The 22,009-nt window shown below is 33.2% G+C and overlaps 1 protein-coding gene across 1 annotated transcript in view; it reads left to right on the top strand.

The window, feature by feature from the left end:
* The window catches only part of LOC145687313 (cell adhesion molecule Dscam2-like), a 1,291,367-nt gene that overhangs the window by 1,263,970 nt on the left and 5,388 nt on the right, over positions 1 to 22,009 (top strand). The window contains exons 28-32 of the mRNA XM_081760775.1: positions 5,758 to 5,901; positions 10,123 to 10,278; positions 12,959 to 13,095; positions 14,710 to 14,914; positions 19,858 to 19,948. Coding sequence (XP_081616901.1) covers positions 5,758 to 5,901; positions 10,123 to 10,278; positions 12,959 to 13,095; positions 14,710 to 14,914; positions 19,858 to 19,948 — 733 coding nt within the window. The remainder of the gene's footprint in view (positions 1 to 5,757; positions 5,902 to 10,122; positions 10,279 to 12,958; positions 13,096 to 14,709; positions 14,915 to 19,857; positions 19,949 to 22,009) is intronic.

Genomic DNA, 22,009 nt, shown 5'->3' with positions numbered 1-22,009 from the left:
AAAGGGTGCGGATAAAGATAGGCATAACTATATTAATAAAACGAAACTGACAAAACACGAATATATTATTAATAATAACAGTTGTGTAAACGGTTTCGAGAATGCAACATTGCCTTCATTAGACGTGTTATGAAAGATTAATGCAATAATATCGACTCAAATATAAACAGAAAGTGAAACGATGACACGCTCACTCTTCACAGAGTAAATTAAGTTTTTCCCTTCTCATTTTACATCCACCTGCACAAAAAGTAAATTTTTAATTAGATGCCTTTTACATACTTTCCTTAATTATTTATACACTTGTTCTGAGTCTTAGATACCTGTCCACATAAAATTGTTTACTCAAAAAAAAAAAAAAAAAATCTGTTCTGCTTTGTTCAGCATTGCATTCCTAACTCATGAATCGTAGGCCTGCTTCAATTCATCAACATATCTTTCCCATATTTCTTACTACATTGAGCTTCTTTCCACTTCCGTATCACATTTCTCTTTTCCTTCTTCAGACCTTCTATTGTTTGCTAATCTATTTTATGTCCTATTTCTTTAATCAGTAGCGTAGCCAGGATGTGTGTTTGGGGGAGCCCAAGTGCTGTTATAGGTACATATAGAAAAATTACAAACAAAAAATATATATAAACATAAAAATATATAAAAAATTACAAACATCAAAGTACTAAAGTACATTGTCGGACCTCCTTGGGGGGGCGGCCCCTCCGGGCCCCCCTTCCCTACGCCACTGTCTTTAACGCATGTCAATTCCCGTACAGACTGACATGCGTAAGCCTTAGGCGTTGCCCTTCTCAAAAAAATGAAGAACTGAATAGAATAAATGACGACAAGCAATGCCTTTGGCGTTGTCACTGTCAATTCCTAGGCCAGCTGACACTCACATTCTTGACTAAACTTGGGCTTAACTGTCATCGAAACTGTCTTCCATAAGCTTAGCAACCCTGAAAACTATGGATTCGACACTAACCTCTGTCATTTTTGACATTTTACTTTTCACACCCTGCTCATCTCCCCATGCCGATGGGGCTAAATTTGTACCTCAGCACAATCGAGGGTGTCACTAGGCATCTCAGTGTCGAATTTATAGTTTTTTAGAGTTGCTAATATCGGTCGTTTTTGATCATTTTTACACGTCACTCTCTTTCCATCCACCTATTTTTTCTAGATTGTAAGTCATGTGTGTATGTCAACTTATTTTTAAAAATTAGTTTACATAACAAGTTACATCTACCTAACACGAGGGCAGGTCCAATTTTCGGTGGGGGACACTCGGACGAAAAGCCATAACAGCTTTTCCAGGCCAGCCATTCACACCAGGCAAATACCGGAATAACACCTAACATACAGGTTGCAGGCCGTTTCCTTCCTTCCTCATTCCTTTCCTCTTCCCCTTTCCTCGGAGAGTGCGCTCGCTGAGGGACGTCATCCCTCATACATGACGGGCTTAAGGACATAAATGCCGGTAATGTGCAGAAATGTGCATAAATAAATAAATCAAAAATACGAACATGAGGAGGTCATGTGATACCCTGTTTTTGACAAATTTTAAACCAACTTTTATTGCTTTAACACGCCGCCTTAGGATATGTATAAAAAATTCCAAATATTTTCCAGTTTCTTCCAGACTTTTGTCTGTTCGATAAAGATACTTGGAAACCTGCCAAGTCACCGATTTGAATTTGTATACCGGACACACATTGATTCAATTTATATAGGAAAAGAAAATACAAAAAAATACACAGATCAGACTATTATTATTATTATTATTATTATTATTATTATTATTATTATTATTATTATTATTATTATTATTATTATTATTATTCGACCTTCCCACTAGTTCAATGGCTAATGTATGTGCCTTTTGTGCATGGGGTATCGGGTTTGGTTCCCGGTGGGAAACTCTGAATTTTGAACGCATTACGGAGTTTCGGATTCCACATTAAAACTGTATTTTTAAGTCTCGTATAGCCTTGTTGCTGATAGAGACACTAAACTCCAAAACAACTAATCAGACAAAGAGTATTATTTATATCCACCCATTTCACTTTGTATTCTCCCTCCCAGGAAGAAATGTTCCAAGACGGAACACTTGTTACAACTATTCCATTTTGTCATGAGAAATTACTGTATCTGGAAGCTCTACTAGTGCTGTACAAACTTCTTCCTTGCTTGATCATTTAATACATTTCACTTAAAATGTAAAAAGCAAAGGGCGGGCTCATACGGGATAGGTTTAATGGACGCAAGGGCTGTGTGAAGGAAAAGGCCCACAAACTTCCTTAATTTCGGCACATACTGGAGGTAATGTAATCAGGAGTATGTTTCGGGCATCTTTACTTACCTAGTTTGACCTAGGTACCCATTTCACAAAGGCTGGGTGAACCATCGAGCTGCATTGGGACGTAGGTAGGATGAGAACAATTTCCCGTCCCCACCAGGAACCGAATACATCTTATCAATTACGCTGCAGCGGTCCTTCAATTAACATAAGACTCTATGTTTCTAAGGGAAAGAAAAGAAATAATATATATTTATATCTGAATTTAACACCCAATACTGCAATTTAAATATTTAACATGAGATATTTCTATTGTTTTCCAATAGGTATCTTGCCAGTAATTTTTGTATGTAGATATAAAAATAAAATCTCAGAAATTGTTTTGCAAACCTAAAGTAATCAAATTTTATATATTACTATTTTATTATTTTCCGTTTCAAATAAAATATTCATTCAAGAAAATAATCGTTTCTAACCTCGTATAAAAAGAATCATTCAAACAAGAATCAAGCAAAACAAAACTAAATTACTACTACATAATTACTAGTATTTTTGGATGTGACTGGAAAATTATCATGTTCCGTATCGTTTACTCAGAACCACACTGTGGATCACCGCTAGGCTATTGTTTGAGAAACGCAATTCTATACATTGAAAGTACATTTGAAAATTGTGTAACGTATTACAATGTTACTGTTTATCCTTCAACTATCTTTCCAAACTGCTATACATACGGGTCGGAAGTCTTACAGAATGGCTATGTTCGTACGTATGTCTGTCAATATATATCAGAGTGAAAACGGTAAGAGATATCGAGAAGTGTTTCTCTGCAGTCGATTGAGCGTCTTAAGAAAACACATCACCACCACCTGACACATTCAGCTGAAACCCGAAGTGGTTGAAATTTACTAGTACTTCTGATTTCCATAGAGCAAAATCTGTAAAAGATATCTAGAAGCGATGTTTGCAATTGATTTAACGTCCCAAGGATTCAACGTCCATCTAGTCCAATAACCCTCTATTCAAAACCGAAAGTGGTAAAAATCAATCATTTCCAGTTTCCACGTTGAGCTTGATAGTGCAGAAATGGTAACAGAATAGCGACACGCTGTTTTTAACAATCAATTCAACGTCTCAAGAGAACATACCATCACTTACATCCATAACACACTATTAAAACCGAAAGTGATTAAAATTTACTAATACTTCCGGTTTCAATACTTATTTCGATAGAGGAGTAATAGAAGAGGTAACGGCTCGAAAAGAGGATTTTCGAGAGATTCAGCGTCCCAAGAATGAGTTTTGTTTTGAGTTTTATCTATCTTCCAAAACCAGAAGTTGTGACAATTTACGATTTTTCGGTTACAACGCTGATCGTGTAATGGATAAAATGGAAATAGATAGCGACAAGCAATTTTTAAATATGAATTCGGTCCACAAGAATATATTTTACCTCTGAGTTTATTCATCTATTACAACCGGAAGTGATATACAGCATTTGTCACTTCCAGTTTCAACATTAATCTCCTTAGAGCAAAAACATAATTGATAGCAAGTAATGACTTTTTAATATGGATTCAGCATCCAAAAAGGAGATTCTATCTGATTTTAGTACTCTATGCAATCAGTAATTATAGATGCACCACTTTAAGTTTGAGCATTGAATTCCTATAATTTGGAAGTCTATGGTAGTTTCACACTCTGAAACGAAACTCACTTGTTTTCATTTCTGCAGCGACTTGGGTTCTCCCAACCTCCTTCAAATTTTTCATTCTCATTGGCACAATAAGTTGAATAATGTTGCTTAACGTTGAGTGTCTTTGACCAATTCCTTAATGTTTTTTTTTTCTTTTTTTTTTTCGACATATTAAATATCCAATACTATTTGCGTTTTCTACGAGAAAATTTAAACGTTTCTAGGAGGGGTTGAATGAATTTGGAATTAGTGACTTGCGTTTTACATAAGCAGTCCACTACACTCAAACAACTCGATATGGTGATACAAATGTCCATGTGGAAATAGTGATTTTAACTTGCTGATTTGCTCATAATAACCTCTGGCTGCTTTCCTGAGCAAATTGACTCACCGGACATGCATAACTTCCACGACGTATGCACTAAACTTAGGGACAGGAAGTCATTGGAAAGATAAAAAATAAATAACGTAAAAAAATATAATTAAGAACAGTTTTCTGTTGTCTTGGTTATTAAGGGATTGTGTTAATGAAACAGTATTAATTATGAAACGAAAGATGCATCAAAACGTTTCACTGTTTTTCCCACATCTCTAATTTTATTAACTCTACCTTTGGTTGAACATTTATATAATTTGTCGTTTTAAATTTTCACTGCATAGATTGTGTCATAGCAAAACATTTTTGTAGACCTGTAAAAAGTCAAATATATCTCGTTTTGTTCTCCAATAGTCCACTCTCAACAGTTGGTCTTCTAGATGGCATTTTGTCTAAGTAATGAGCAATCTACATCTGTTTATTATAAATTTCGTTAGCATATAACGTATTGTGGTATTTTTAACCGTATTTTAACTATTTTTGTTACACATTTATGTAAATATTGTTTAAAAGTTCTGACCACTCTCCTCTGTTTTCAATGCTATCTACTCACAACCGCATACATATTTTATTAACAAGGCATGTAAGAAACGTCTAAAAGATTTGGTTAGAGAGAAAAAAGTAAGATTTTGTTAGATAGAGATTCTGTCATAAATATGAATACAGAGCTTTTCAAAGTGAGTATGGTGGTCAAGTTTCCTTTACCAAGATTACATATTTAGAGCTTCACATTTCATAAGAACCCGGGTTTTAAGGTACGGGTTCGGCATTTTCAAATAAAAATGCTCAAGTGTTTGCAAAATGTAGATATATTGAAAAAAAAAAGTAGAAAATCCATAATTTGGTGCAAAATAAGGTATATGATGAAGTACTGTTTTCTACAGTTTACCGACGAGCTTTAAAAACTTAGTTCCTGCTTAGTCACATTGACATATTGACCAGTATTGTCAATACTATTTGTCGATTTTTTTCTGTAGAATTTGTAATGAATGACAGTGTTAAGAAGTATGAGTATAGAACTATGTTTGTAATTTAGCGTACACGATGGCTAGATCACAAGCTCTGGTTCAATGCCTCAGTTCATTATTGCATGACATTAACACTGGAAACTTTTGTGAATGTGCTAATCTCTGTCTCATGAGTTGTGTATTTGGTTGAATTTTATGAAAGATTTGTGGCAGACTAAAAATGCGACATTATTTTAATATCTTGTTGATTTTAATTATCTATTTAATTAGACATTAATCTTTGAAATCTGTGCGTCGATCAATATTTATTTCTTATTTTTATTGTATTTATTTCTGTATTCATTGCTTTGTGGACGTGTGTATAGGAAAAATGTCTCGAAAGTAACAACTAACTACGTGCAACATATTTTATTTTATTTTTTAGGAATGCTTCTGCCGGGAATCGCAATTACAGAAGGTCAAGAGGAGGTTCCATTTTATATGGATGCCCAAATTATTGCTCCAGTTATTATATCAATTATTGCTGTCCTTGTTGCCATTGGAGGAGTGTGCTTCTGCCTTCGAAGGAGTAAGATTTTTCTCTCTATACAATATTATTTTGAAAATTGAATTTGATTTATTACGTTTGGATTCTATTGATTTGAATTAAAAGTTACTTTCATACAGTTGGAGAAAACCTCTTTTTTTCTTTTTTTTTTTTTTTTCGCGCCGTTTCCTGAAAGGACATTTCTTATATCTTACTACAAAGTCACCATGCATTGAAATGTATCACTTCACTATTATTTACTAGTATTCGTTTGTTTATGAATTCAAACAGCACCAACCAAACTTTCCTCAATCATAAACTCACTTGTATCTGCTACTGGAAACACTCAATCTACACATACCCTGGATTTTCGCACTGGCTTAAGTTTTCTGGCGGCAGATGGCATTTACGCTTATTGCTCAGTAAAGTAGGTTCTTGAAATGAAATTAAACATCATTGTATTACAGCAGTTATGGTGCAGATGTAACAGATATGTGCATAGTAGGGACTCAGGCATTCCATCCAACTTTAAACTATTTTCATTTATATTTTTTCTAGACTTCATAACTGCTTTAAATTAGATTTTCTGACACCTTCTGCAGCATATAAGTCTGAAAAGACTCACTTTCCAGTGAGAAGAAGGTGTAATAATAGCGAAAGAATCTAATTAGAACTTTCAGCAAATTTACACGTTTCATATCCACTGCATGCCTAAGAAAAAAAAGATATCTGTTCGTTCATCCGAATGTATGTACACTCACCTAGAGGTCATACAGTTCAATATATCGGACAAAATTTAAAACTTCTGATTTTTATAACATTTCCCATGGGTAATTTCCGAATTTCCTTCCTGTCTCCCCTCCCGAGAGTAAAAAATGAAATGAAATCTTTAGTTTTACGTCCCACGGTTATGCCGGTTAGACTAAAGGAGACAGTGATTATGAGAAATGAATGAAACGGTGGAATGAAGAAAGTGGGAGGAAACGGGAGAACCCCGAGAAAACCCACGAGCACGGTGTTTGTCTACTACAAAGTCCACACGGCGTGAGCTGGGATCGAACCAGGGACCCCAAACACCGGAGGTGAACGCTCTACTACTGAGCCTACGCGCCCCCTCGCTCCGGAGAGTAGTTTATTAAAGGATAATGATAAACAATTTCTTTCTTTCTTTTTCTAAAACAGCTCCAAAGATTTTATTCATATTTCATATACTGTATATATCTCATTAATATTACTAAAATATGGTGTAAGTGGTTTCTCATAAAAATTCCAAAAAGTATAGTTTACTCTCATGGCTGATTATTTCGGATTGAAGTTTCCCGGAAAGTCTTACAATTTTGTTCATATCTCATAAATAACTTTAGTATAACATAATTTAAGAAATTGGAGCTAAAAAGTTTAGTGCAGTAGCCCGTTCTTTTATATATTTTTCTTATTGCAATGAGAAGTTTGTCAATAAATACATACATGTTCATAAATTAAAGTTTAGGTTACTCATTTTAATGATTAAGTTAGGTTAAATTGAAATGATTAGTGATTTCAATGAAAAGTGTTAATCTGTTTAGAAATACTATTCAATTCTGAGAAGAAAATATTTAAAGTTTGGCTTGCTCGTTTGAGATCCTTATTCCCAGATTCCTAGTTGGGTGTCTGGGTATAGTCCTGGTTTACTGATGTTTAGATCCGATAATCTCGCCGACCACCTCATACACCCGATATATGTTTCTAAGAAGTTATTTAAGGCCAGCTCTATTCGAGGAGGAACTGCAGTTTCAATGCAGCTCTGAGCAGATAAACAGTGCTGTAGATTTATATTCAATAAATCTGATCTGATAAGATATCCCTGTCAAATGCATGGAGAGGTATACGGGCTCCTACATAATAGCATCCTACATCAGGATACTCCCTCTCGAACTGATTTCTTTGAGTAATGTTGCCTGTATTTTACTGGGTGCTGCGTGCACATCAGATGTGTACATGCCATGGATTACTCTTAAGAAAGAACCTGAGTTTATCTGAGAGTAACACAGCCACATTAATTCGTACTTCAGTCATGATATTCTATACACTACAAGATGCAGATTTTTCTTTAGCTGCACTAAATGACACCGGCACGATCTCTAAGTATGAATCTATTCTCGTAAGTCGTCGACCAAACTATGTGAGGTATATGTGTGCTGCAAGTATATGTGAGGTACATGTGCACAAGATCTCTTAACAACTCTGCTCATGTACTACTGTATATGCTGCTGTTGGGAAATTAGTGACAAACAAGTCATTTGAAGCCGTTATTCTACATGAATGTCCTGAATTGGAGAGGTGGTTGCATTTTCCATGGCTCTAAAACATTTAGAGAAAATCCTTGAAATTACATTTTATGGAAGCTGAAAGTCCCGCTACGTCGTCTGCTGGGCTTGATCGGATCAAGTTAGCTGATATGCTTTTCTGTCACTCCAAGTGCCACCGCATGTCTGTCGGCGGAAGTAATAAGGAAGAGCCCTACGTATGGGGTATGGATACATTCTGCTCGTGAAGCAGAGCTTATACGATTTTATGGGATGATCAAGTGTTCATATATTGTACTGCATATAACATTTTTGAGGAAAAGACTAAATAATAGTAATGAAGCCTTTCCTATACATTGTAGGATTAACGTTTAACTAAAACTTTGATATTTACATCTATGGAAATTAATCTCTTAAATATTATGGTAGTAAATTAAAATAAATATATAAATAGACTAGGCTCATTTCATATTGTGTATCCTACAATTTTCATTAGTTTTAAAATTTATACACGATTTTGAAGATGCAACATACAAAGTGATCCAAAAGCTTGCACACACAGGAAAATAAGCCTGTCCTGTTCTTGCAGGTAAAGGGATTCAGTGTCATTGGCGAAATACGAACGCACACGGATAATCCTTCAAGAAAGGTACGATGGTTGCAGAAAGGTCGAAGAAGATTACGACAAGGATTATCCTAACAGGAAAGCAATTACATATGCCACTATAGCCAAACTGACTGCAAAATCCAAGATGCCCGAAAATGTGGTGTATCAACGAAGAAGCAGCATACCACTCACGACAACAGATGAGGCAAAGTCGATAATGGTGCTGGCAACGATATGTACGAGTCCACAGTAGAGCACTCGTTGTCCTAGGCGTGGAATCATTTAAAGCAGTATCGTTCGCATTATGCAATATCACTCATACAATTCTTGCATCTCAGAGAGAATGGTTCGGATAGGCGAATGGAGTTGAGTTGAGTTGATTTTAGTTTAGCGTCCCTTTCAGCAGCGAGGCTATATGAGACGTGGACCTACTGATTAACGTGGAATCCGAACCACATGAGCTCCCGCCGGGAATCGAACCCGGGTCTCCCACGCCAAAGGCGCGTACGCTAACCGCTTAGCCACGGAGGAGCTCGATAGGCGAATGGAATTTTCAAAATGGGTACTGCTGCAGATACATGGCTATTCGAGTTCACCCATGCCATCCTATTCACCAACAAGTCAAATTTTGATATCACTGGTAAAGTCAATCACCGAAATTGGTAGTATTAGAGTGACCCTTCGAAACGCAAGATGGTGAAAAATTGGTCTGGTGTAGGGTTTGGGACACTAAAGTTATTAGTTTTATCTTCATCAACGGCACTTGAACCGCAGAGGTATATTTTTTGCTATACTTTAAAATACTATAATGTCCTTAAATCTGGACAGGGATGGTGTATCTCCTATTTCTTTCAACAATATGGTGCCTCCTGTACACGGATTTCAGTGGCTGGTGTCCAATATCGAATCACTGGATTGGCCCTTGTGAGCCTAAGGAATGGTCCTCATGCTTCCCAAACTTAACACCGATGGATTTATATCTACGGAATTACTTTAAGGTAGTTCTTTATCAAGAAATGATTACGGATATTGGTCACTTGAAACTACGTTTCTTGATACATGTCTTCGGATCATACCAAGCTAGGGTAAGACAGATTGGGATGTCCATTCGCAATAAAGGTGGGACATAATTGAACATGTTTGTTATTACATTCCTAATAAACATACTTTGACTTTTGAATCCTTTGTATTACATTCCTAATAAACATATTTTGACATTTGAATCCCTATGTACTGCGATGTTGTATTACCTTTACTTTATTTATTGTTGTACCCATAATTTGAGTTCCATCTAACAAGATTTACTTTTAAGGGGTCAATTTTACAGAACTTTTATTTTGTCCGCTTAATTCAATATTTGCCTATTTTCAGAGCCGGAACCAGAAGATATTAGCCTTCAAGATTCACAAACTGCAGCTGCATTAGATAACAAACAAAATATGGAACAAAGAGAACAGTATTATGCTACGGTCAGAAAACCACTACCTTCACCTATCAAAGATATTAGCACTTTAGAAAGAATACCAGGTAGATATCATATGTTAATATCTTCTTCTGATAATTATTAGATAAAGGTCAAAAACAGCATATTTCAGCTTTTTGGTAGGTCAGAAAGTCAGAAAAAAATATATACATTCTATAATTTTGAGGAAGTGTGGAGAATCTAATATTGAAGAAAATAACATTAATACTTATTTACAATATAAGAATTATTTGTTTCTTAGTGTCCGTCCAGAATTCAAAATTGACAAAGGCTTTGCAATTATTATATTTCGATTCAAGCGTTCAGTATTCTCAAAATTTGAAAACAACGCTTGTCAAGTCAAAATTTAAATGTCCAATTCTTTTCCAAGCCCACTTTGGTAATTATTACACTACAAGATTTGTTGCAGGTCAATAAGAATTTTATGACTTTCCTAAACAAATAAAGCGGAACTACCCTAACTCAAGATATGAATGAATTATCCTCAGATTTTAGTCCTTGAGACAAAAATCAGATTATTTTACTACTACTACTACTACTACTACTACTACTACTACTACTACTACTACTACTACTACTTTACTACTACTACTACTACTATTATTATTATTATTATTATTATTATTATTATTATTATTATTATTATTATTATTATTATTATTATTATTATTATTATTCAAAAATGTAAGCACATCGAGATCGAAATTGAACTACACTTTCTAGTATCTTTATAGAAAAACTGAGAAACGCTACAATTCGCAACATGATGTTTAAAATATTTTGCTCGTCCTATTAATCACGCGAAAATGTAAAAACATGAAAGTGTTCCAAATCAAGCTACTGATATGTTGCAAGAATATATCATGTAAGCAAGTAATATTTCAAATATCGTGATAACCATATTCATAGTATTGGACAAAGTATTCGCCAAATAGATGTAATATTCACGATACTAGTCTTTGAAGTGAAGCTAAGATTGGTCTATCGAATAATTAGTACTACATATTACTCATGTTATCTTTCTTTTAATTTAAAGAAACAAAATATGGAATATACGCTTGATAAACTGTAGTACTGCGTGGTTTTCATATTCTTAGAAGTTTCAACAATATCTATAAACTTACTTGAAGTTCTTAATAAACATTTCCAATTCTTCAATTCTATTTACGCTCTAAACTATAATATATTCTCTCTGAGCACAACATTTTCCGTTCTAGAGAGATTACATCTGAAGACAAGGGTGACTTCCCTTTGAAACGTTAACATTTTAATAAAACCAAACGTGGATAAAAAACCAAAAGTATTATCTCCGCACTCGTATCTTAAAATTATTTCATTGTCATTGTAATTACTAGCTAATGCTTCCATGGAAGAAAAATGTTCTAAATTTCTATCATTATTTTTTTATTTGTTGAAGAATAGCAACCGCTTTCAGCATCGAGACTGAAACATGTAGTAGTCACTTCACTGATTTTAACGTCAACGGAAAGATAAATTTACAGTAAAATGTTAATGCCTAGATATCCCGATAATCCATAATTTTCTAATTTATTTTTACTAACACTTTAAGAGATTAATATGTTATATAGCTTATGAACTTTTTTCAATTACTAATATGATTTCTGAGAATATTTTAAAATTTCTTTGTAACATTTATGAGTCTCCTCTTGTAAATGGAGCTCTATTACTACTACAAATAGCATTTTTACACAATTTCCTTCACTGCTGTGTTTATACTGTATATACCACAATAGCTAAAAATTTCAAGCAGCAAATATTTTGGGTAACTGTCATCTTTGTTTTATTTTATACAGCACAGCACATTCTGGGCGTAAGAATGCTCTCGGCCATGCAATTAAATAACGTCAAACAATTTATCCTATAATCTAAGGTTCTCTTGATAGTTTGTAACTTAAGGTGGTTGTATCTATATTTATTTATTTAAATTTTTATATTTATTTATTTTTTTACATTTAAAATATATCTTAGTTAGATATTTTAGTGTAGATGTTAAATATAGATGGAAAATAATTGAAAGGGATTATTTAGAGCAATAATTACCACAGATTAGTTCGTAAGATAAAGATTGCAAGCGAATTGCTTTATAGGCATTTCTTCCTTTGACTTCACAAGATTTGACCTAGACAACTATTAAGGTAGGGTACGTAGTATTTGACTTATTAGGTACTACGATCGAGTCTCCAATGATACAAATAAATTTGTTTCAAATGTGTAAATAACATTTATATGTAAAATTTTAAATCATTTTTTTGTCAGCTACATTCTTACTTCATTATATTACTGGTATTGGAGATAAAAGAAATCCCATATGAATTAAACTTATTCCAGTGCCTTACAAAACAATTAAAGAATGTTCAAAAATCTAGGATGTGATTTTTAAAAAAGCTCACTAATTGCTATTAAACTTGATTTATCTTTAAGATTAATATTTGTACTTTTTTTTTGTTAAGTTTGTAAGTGTGTAAAAAAATGCATGTTCTGGCTTTGACGACTGACACAAGTAAAGTGTATTATGTGTCGGAGTAATTATTTAAAATACATCGACAATATCGTGTCAAATCTTTTAAGTGAATTTTGCACAAAAATTGTAGCCGACATTTAAATAGTGCTTCGTGTCAATCATATATGTTGGAAGTATTTCAGTATTTTGCTTAGTAGTAGCTGAAGGGAAAAAAGGCATGTGTGCCTATACTTTCTTTCCAGAATATTCGGAAGACATCTACCCTTATGCTACCTTTCATTTACCAGAGCAAGAAAATATGGCCAGCAATCCACAACTGCAAGCATTTGTATACAGTGATTCTCGGGTATCGGCTGCTGAAACTCTACAAGTCAGACAGGTTAGAATTGACTTTCGTTATAAACGTAATGCATAAATTATAACGCATGTATTATACAATATTTATTTTAAAAGAATTAACCAAAGGGCAACGTATGTTCAACACTCATAAAAAGAAAATGTGCCTTGAGTTATGAAATTTTAGAAAACTCTCCTTAATGTGTGTCAGCATTATATTTCTTAAGCTTTAAGTTGACAGTACATAATTTAGTACTAGCCTTGAAAGTTTTTGCATGATATTTTGATTTGTAGTTAGTGGGTCTGAATAGCAGCAGTGTAAATTTGTCTGGCGTAGAATAATACAATCTAACATTTGTCTATAACTATTTAATTTTTTCGTGAGTTTTTTTTTTTTTTTAATTTTATTTTTTGCTCCGATTTGTGGTTTCAGAACACCATATCATGCATTTAGAATTCATACTTGTTAGAATGTATTTAACTTATCGTATCGTATTTTTTTAAAATAATAATTTAACACTTTTTTGCTTTAATATAAGCATTGTAATAAAATACATTAAGCAGATACAAGAAAATGATAACATACTCGTTGTCAAAGTAACTTTAAAAAAGACTTCATAAATCTCATAAATCTGTACAGAATATGTGTACAATTAATTTGGTATAACTGGAAATTTTTGTTTTGTTGTTTTATTTTAGATTTAATCATGGAGTTTATTTAAAGATAATACACTTAAATGGCATTGTTATGAAAACTTTAGTTCCCTTCGCTACAGCTATTCAGTTTCTTAGATAAAGATATTATTTAACGTTTGTATTTTTAAAAGAACTTTCTGAAATAAAAATTACTAAATATTTCTTTTAAAAAATGAATATTAATAATTATATCTAAGAAGTATTTCAATTGGTAATGAAGAAAATGGCATATTGTCTTAAAATATTACAAATGAAATAAAGGCCAGACTTGTAATTATATGATTAAGTATTCAGTAATTTAAAAAAAAGTAAAAAAAAAAAAAAAAAAAAAAAAAAAAACAATCTGAAAGTAAAGACCCTTACTTGTCGCAAATAATTGCAATATAATGTTAATCAAATTGTATGATTACAGAAAAAATACATGTAAACACGTTTTAAAATTTAAGTTAATTAAAAAATAACTGAAATATGCTGCTGACACATTTTCGTTGAGTAGTGTTTATTGTAGCACTTTTATGCACACAGCACATACTATGACAGTCATTTTATGCCCATAGAGTGTATTCTGTAAACTGAATAGAAAAATACAATTGTGCAAATAACAATACAAGTAAATACGAGTATATTTGAAGTTAACATAATGTCAGGTAATATATATTTATAGGCTACAAGAAAACATTCAACCATTGCTACATTGAACCATTTCTTCATTATATTTGGTATTATGTATAGATGTTATTATGATGGAAAGAAAGGCACAGCATTATTGTAATTGTGGAAGCAACATTCAAGGTTTTTAGGTTCAAATTGTATGCGTGCATGTTTAAAATAATTTGGAAGATAGTGTATTTGTATGCTTGTAGATGTAAACAGTAATTAAAATCAACAATATCCCTAAAAACACAAAATATTGTTGTTTCTAAATTCAAAAGAGCTGGACATGGTCACTATGTATTTGCAGTCTGCTACTGACCATTACTCGAAGGTGCGGAGGTCAAGACGGAAATCCAAATCATTCAAGTCTGAGAGTGAAGAGTACGACACTCTGGGCTCAGACAGTGATACTGAACAAGGGACCTCAAGTCGAACAGAGTCTTCCAACCACCTGGATGAACCTGGTCCCAGCGGAGAAAGGTTGTCCATGTCCCAGAGATCTGTGCATCACAGTAAGTTAGTAGTCATCCTTCATATCCATTTTTAATGTTTTTGACAGTGTTTTAACCATGGTTTTAAATGCTTGTAGTATGGAAAACTAGAAACAAAAACAATAGATATATATTATCTAAACATAATGCCAAACGTGATGCAAGGAATGGTTCAACGTAGCATTCTTTCAAATTCGTTAATAATCATCTATTAAAATCATTAAATTGTCGATCATTTTATTGAGTACCGTAATACAATTGCGTCTTTCTTTGTACGCAAGAGCTCTAAGATCAGCAAATGATTTTGATGCTCTGCTGGAGGTACGAGAGGTCTCTTAAGAATACAACGAAAATCCAATAACGTTATTTTTACACTAATATTTTCATTATAATATCACTAAATTTTATTGATTACAAGTATATTACAGGAAACTTTAAAACAATATTACATTGATATCTATGCAACATTTTGTTGAGATATACATTCATGAAAACACTGTAACCTCTTGAGCAAGCAGTTTGTATGCACACAATAGTAATCTGGATTTTTGAACAATGTGAAATTGGAAGTACTCGTAGAGACTATTTAAACTTCACACGATGAAGTAAGAATGGTTAGTTGATGTAATTGTTTAATGATTTTCGTTATTAGTTATACATGCTACTAATTCAGCAAAAGTATTGATAGAGTTCAGAAAGCTTATAAGTTCAGTTCCGTAAATATTGAACATATTGATGGTTTCAGATTGTTGATATACAACGTAATTTTTTAAAAAGATAAAAACATTCATGATATGAATATACACAAGCTACCGAAAATTTTTCCCATTAACGAAACTTATGGGAAACTATGTATATACTATACCTAATATCTTATATAGCGAAACCTATACTTATATACCTTATATACTATTAAGTTATTCGTCCAACAATTTCCATATTGTTTATAACAATATATTGTTGCACTTTAAGATAATATAATGTTCTAAAAATAGAAAGAAAATATGTCAAGGAGTTCCCAGATTATGATTATTTTTTAAGAACTTTAGACCGTGAATTGCATTATAATCATCTAGAAATGTTATTGTTTAGAAAAATGAAGTAAGTCAAAATAGAACTATCAGATCAGTTTTACTTTAAATATTACTTATAATTACAAATATGTAACTTTTTTATTTTCTTTAATTAAGTGTGAAACATTGATTTCAAGTAGGTAAAGTTTCAAATCTCAATTTGATTGACTAAGTTTATTTAACAATTAAAAAAAATTGTAATAAAATTTTCCGTTAATATATATAATGAATAATAGAAATTATGCATTTATTCTTTATTTTAACATTCGCATAAAATAATCCGATTCTACGGCCTGTATACATTGGATTTATTTAATAAATTCAATTCGATTATGCATAATCAGTTGACTAATTAATTAACTGATTGGAGTTAACGTCCTTTCTAAGCACTGAGATTGTCAGAAGGGACCTAATTCTTAAAGTGTAATTTACACCATTATACGAGCTTGTGTCCGAGGCAAGTACCATACCCGGGATCTTCTGGACAAAGTACACGATTTAACAACTTGATCATCAAGATATACTGTATAATTACTGTACCAACTTTCAGCTACCATTATCGTCTATCGTAGATTTCTGTTTTCTGGTTTGAGTAATCATCTTCATTTACCTACTTTTACCAATCAGCTAACACTAGCCAGAGAGTTTTATCTATTCTACACTTTATTGTACATTTTATAGCGTCTAGAATCATGGAAGGGGGGTTCTTTAATTTAATAATAGCATTGCAGATTTAAAGTTTTGCTTTAACGCATTGAGAAGTTATTACTTTAGTTTTAGTGTAATGGTAAAACATGTTCCTATTCAGGATAGGCTGAGATGTCCCACAGGTGATGTAGTGTTAAGACTCTGTCTACAGTGACCTAAATCCGACACGTACAGAAGATGATGTAGTCAGTCCCACGTTTCCCCAAGTACCCATGCCATAGAGACAGGGTGAATCCGTGAGTAGTCTTGGAACAAGAGTAGAACAGAATATGAATCCCACCCCCTGTGTCTCTTTAGCTTGGTGCTTCTTATAGAAACAAAGAAACGAGATGTATTTTCGTAGAAATTTATCATTGTAGTATTCATAAATAAACTCAGTTTCTTTTTTCTTTTGTTACGATGTAAAAATTGTCTGCAATCGATATAATTCAGTTCTGCAATTGGTATCAGTAGCTTGATCTGAGAAAATGTTCTAACTTCATGGATTGAAATATTCCACTTCACCAGTACTGAAGGGATATGCATACCACCACCTCAAGAGTATTATGATCAGCGTACCTCTACCTCTGGTTGCATTTTTTGCGTTCGTCATTACATGAGAAATTTACTGTGATAACAAAGGAGTATGCTTACTCTGAGTTATACTGAAACATACTACATCCTCAGATTCTTCACTTTCAGCACTGCACTATTCCAAGAAAGTATTGTAAATGGGTGTCAGTGTGCTTCAAATTTCGTTGTCATTTAAAGCTAATATTTTAATTTATTAAATTGACGCGGCAGCCGAATTGGTGTTTGACGTAAACCAGTGATCATGCAGTGGACTGTTTTGCCAAATCTTCGTTGAGAAAACCAATTTTCAGTGGATAAATGTTGCGTGTTGACATGGTACACTTTTCATTAGGAATGCACAGCATGTTATTATAATACAAAAATAGATGATAATAATATCATCATTATAGTGTATGCATTATAAATAATATAATTAGCTGTTATAAATGGTGTATAAATAATATTTTGCGTTTGATCGCGAAGTTCACATGACAAGTCTATCAATATAGAAGTGCCTTAGATTGATACATCATTTTCAAAACCTTTCACATCTCTTCGAGACTCAAATTTATGACCCTGCAAACAAAACGTCAATGTCCTATTACTATTCTTTACTTTTTGCCAGGAGCTGTTATAACCTATACTTATGGTAATGCAGTGTTCAATCATCATGCTTTAAATTTAGCCTCGTTTGCGAAATCTGGTTTACACAGTACCAGGAGCGTAGTGTATAGTAAGTTTGGACCAAGTAATTCAATTGTAAATATGAATTTCCACCTTTGTCTGTATAATTTGTTGCTTGGGTTTAGAGCTTATCACATTCTGTGAATAATGCAACACTAAAGTTACAGGGGATTCGAAAGAATAACACTTTAAGCGCCAAGCCCCAAAATGAGATGTTTTAGCTCCGAGGCCAGCAGCGTTCAATAGTCTACTGAATAACACGTGACGTGTGCATAACATATATGTGATGCCCCAGTAATAGACCAACTATGCATAAAATACATGCTCATGGCGCTTAAAGTGTTAATATTTATTTTCATGTCAATTCTCATTGGTAAAATTAACTTTCGAAATGAAACTATAACCATAATAAAAAGAACATTGGCAAAATAAAACAACTGTAAAATAGAACGAATGCAACTAGAATCATGGTTGTTTCGTTATTATTCTCGGATAAAACACATTCTCTAACTCAGTTATTGCTTCAGATCAGAAATATCAAGTTCTTATATTGGTTATGGTGCAGCAAACTTTAAATTCACAATTCTGGCTTTGCCACTTCAACTATGTTGTTGGACATGAGAGAAGAGCTTAACATTAAACATCAATTCGGCTGCCATGAATAATGAAATATATATTGCTATAAAAATGACATACTTGTAGAGAGATAGTATGTTCGCTTTGCATCCCAGAGTCCCCAAAGTTTCTTATTGTAATATACTATATGTTGTATCCTGTAGTCAAGTTAGAATACTAATTAAGTGATACGGATGTTTCTTTCGTATTATATCTCACAATTGTAAATACTGCAGGCCAAATTTCAAAGAAAACATATACAAAGTAGTAAAGTTAAAATTTGGATGTTTAGTGCTATTCGAATTATCAAAATGAAAATTAAGAGGTAGATGAGAGCAAAGAAAAAAGTGATGGATAGTAGGAACAAATGTATAATCCGATACCACATTATTGTGGTTAATGATATTATTGAAAATAAAGAATTTACTTAGGAAATTTTTCATTTCCGTAATATGACCTATTGTTCATTTTCTAATTGTATTTATATCTCTTCATATAATATGCTTATTCTTTCGGGGTATACACAAGAAAGCATTTTTAACCTAATAAACTAAAAGTACGAGTATATTAAACTTTAAAATCAAAGTCAGGACTTATTTCCTCACTAGAAGTAATAATGAACTTACAATGTAAAGATGTTATATATTCTTTTGTGGTGTACAACATAGTGTGTATAGGTTTTTCTCGGTGTTCTTCCGTTTCTTCCAACATCGTCATTCCACAAGTTCTTACATATGCATTCGCTTCCATTAATCATTTGTTTCCTTTAACCTAAACGGCATAACCGTGGGAAGTGAAACTAGAAATTTAATTTCATTCATTATTTCTGTTATCTCATAGATTATCTTCGATTTAAGATACTGACTTTACTTTTACCAAATTCTGTCAGTTAAGGGCAAAACCCTTTCAACCTAAATTGACGAGCTTTACACGTAACAAAAAAAAAAGGCATTTTAAATTGCTTTTAAGTCTGATATGTATAAATTTTAGAAATAGGCCTTCCTCTAGGAAAAAAAATTAAATGCATCCTTGCAACTGGGTATATTTTGTTCATAATTTATAATCTTGCACTTTATTTGAGTATGGTTTTTAAATGTATGAGCATCACCGTAATAAATGTTTGTGTGCAAAATAGATTTTCGATTATACCAATCATATAAAACTTCTTGATTATTGCCCATCTCCTTAATAAGGGCAGACTTAAGCTTACTAAAAGTTAATGATAGCAACATAATATTATCAAGCGATTCTCATGTTCATGTATTAAAATTGTTTACTTATTGTGTCATAAAATAGTAAACGTGTAATTATTTCTCAAGTTTCACCTTACAGACTTCCTATATCACACGCACGAGTCAAGTACGTCAACAGAACCGTCACCAATTTCTGAGAGAAAATCCCTTCCTCGCCATGGAAGATTCAGGTAAAAATATTTTCGTTTTTCTTTTTTTCTCGTTATGTTTATAGACTTATCTTATTCCGTTTTTTTTTTTTTTTTATTTTAAAAGTTAAAATATAGTATCATTTTGTACTGAGACTACTCATATTTAGCAACACATTTATATTATGGACTTATTACACGTCATCATTATGTACTCCAATATATATATATAAGGTAACTGTACCAGTAATTGACACATTAATGATTATTTTGTACTTTTTATATATACGAGAACGTTATGAAAGTTCGCTTGTTTAATAACCCTTTCCTTCCCTTGTAGGATCCTTTCCTTCCTTTGTTCTTTTGTAACTGTGAACTAACTGAAAACTATATATTATTTTGCTTTTGAAAGGTCTGCAACTGCACCAGTAATGGACACGCGAGAAATCGAAGTGTACCAGTTATGGTCACCGTTTAGTAGCAGTAATGGACACTGACGAAAGAAATCCCAATATTACGTTCACAGTTCACTAACATATCATCACGTGGTTCACGTAGGTAATTTAGAAAATAAATACAATAAAATGCAACAAAATAATGTTACATCAGTATGTTGAGCAACAATATTCGAATATAAGAATGAAAAATATTTGTACATGAAAGTAAAATGAATAGTTGCTTTGACATAACGCCGTCGTCACTGTTGGGATATAAAGCTGTACCTCCATTCTCTGTTTGCCTTCCTTCCTTGTAATATTTCTGCCGTTATTTGGATTTAATGTCACTAAGTAACACTTCTTTGATCACCCTGTTTTCTTCATCTTACTTGGCTCTGGATATATTATATTTGTAGCTCGCCTGAACGGGCTAAAGACGCTTTTTTCTGGTATCGGACGAGGAGGACTGAATGCGTGGTTTTCAGTTAAGCAGCTTAGTTGAACTAACATTTCTTCCGCAGAGATTGAAATGTGCCACACAATTGGTTTTGTGCAGCAATTCCGCTATCATCAGGTGCTGGAGATTCGGCTTCAGGAGGTTGCAAGAAGGCTTTGGCAGATCCATACAATCCCTGTTATTATTAGATCATTTGTTTCCAGGAGCGACCGAAGCATTTTTCATTTTTCTCAGACTTCGAGTAATGACACATATTCTGGATTATCATTCCAAGTCCATAAATTTTGGAAAGACCTTAGCTTTTTTACGCCGATGAAATCCTTCAAAACTTAAGCGAGTCATAAGCTGTTAGCACAAGGTGGTCATTACAGGCACACTAGGAAATGCATTGGGGGTCATTACAGGCCCAATGCTCCAGTAATGGTCATACCTGGTCATTACTGGGCAAATCCATAATAATGTGTTCCAGTAATGGCAGCCCCCTCTTAAAGGGCGTCGAAACGTTAAATCCGATTTTCGTCGTAAAAAGAAAGGTGTTCTATAAAATGTATTCATTAGGGTGGTCCTCAGTTTTCGACTTCCGTGTCTTTTTTGAGTCTCACTTCCCTAAAATGGTTCTATATCAGACCAAAATAATCCAACAGAAAAAATAGCTCAATTAAATAATGTTAAATGATGCCCCAAGCACCTTAAATGGTGCTTAAAGTTTTGAATGCATTTACAGTACACAGTATGAGACAAACGTATCTTATAAGTTTGGAAGCACAGTTGTAAGTTTATGCACAGATATCCGGAAGGTAATAACTTTAAGCGATTAAAAGGAAGTTAGAAACACCTTAAGACGTGTTTGTGGTAAATATATACCGCAAAACGATATCACATGACCCCTTCCTTTAAAAAAATTTGGACCTGTATCCAAGATAATAAACTTAAAGATGGCCGCCATGATGGTACTGAACGGATACGGTTTTACCTCCATTACCCCTATCCAAGATACGGTGTCTTTTCTTCTAATCATTCCAAACTTACAAAGTACTTTTGCCTCATATTGTAAATGCATTCAAAACTTGAAGTCGCTTGGTGCGCCATTTAATATTATTCAATTGAGTTAGTTTTTCTCATGGGTTACATTGGTCTGATATGGAACCATTTTAGGGGGCAAGATTTAAAAATCTCGGAGGTCGAAAAATAAAGACCGCCAGAACTCAT

This window comes from Thermobia domestica, chromosome 6 (genome assembly GCF_964235325.1).
Source record: "Thermobia domestica chromosome 6, izTheDome1.hap1.1, whole genome shotgun sequence".
Lineage (NCBI taxonomy): Eukaryota > Metazoa > Arthropoda > Insecta > Zygentoma > Lepismatidae > Thermobia > Thermobia domestica.
Note: the sequence above shows the minus strand (reverse complement) of the source record. Positions and strands in the feature narration are given on the sequence as shown.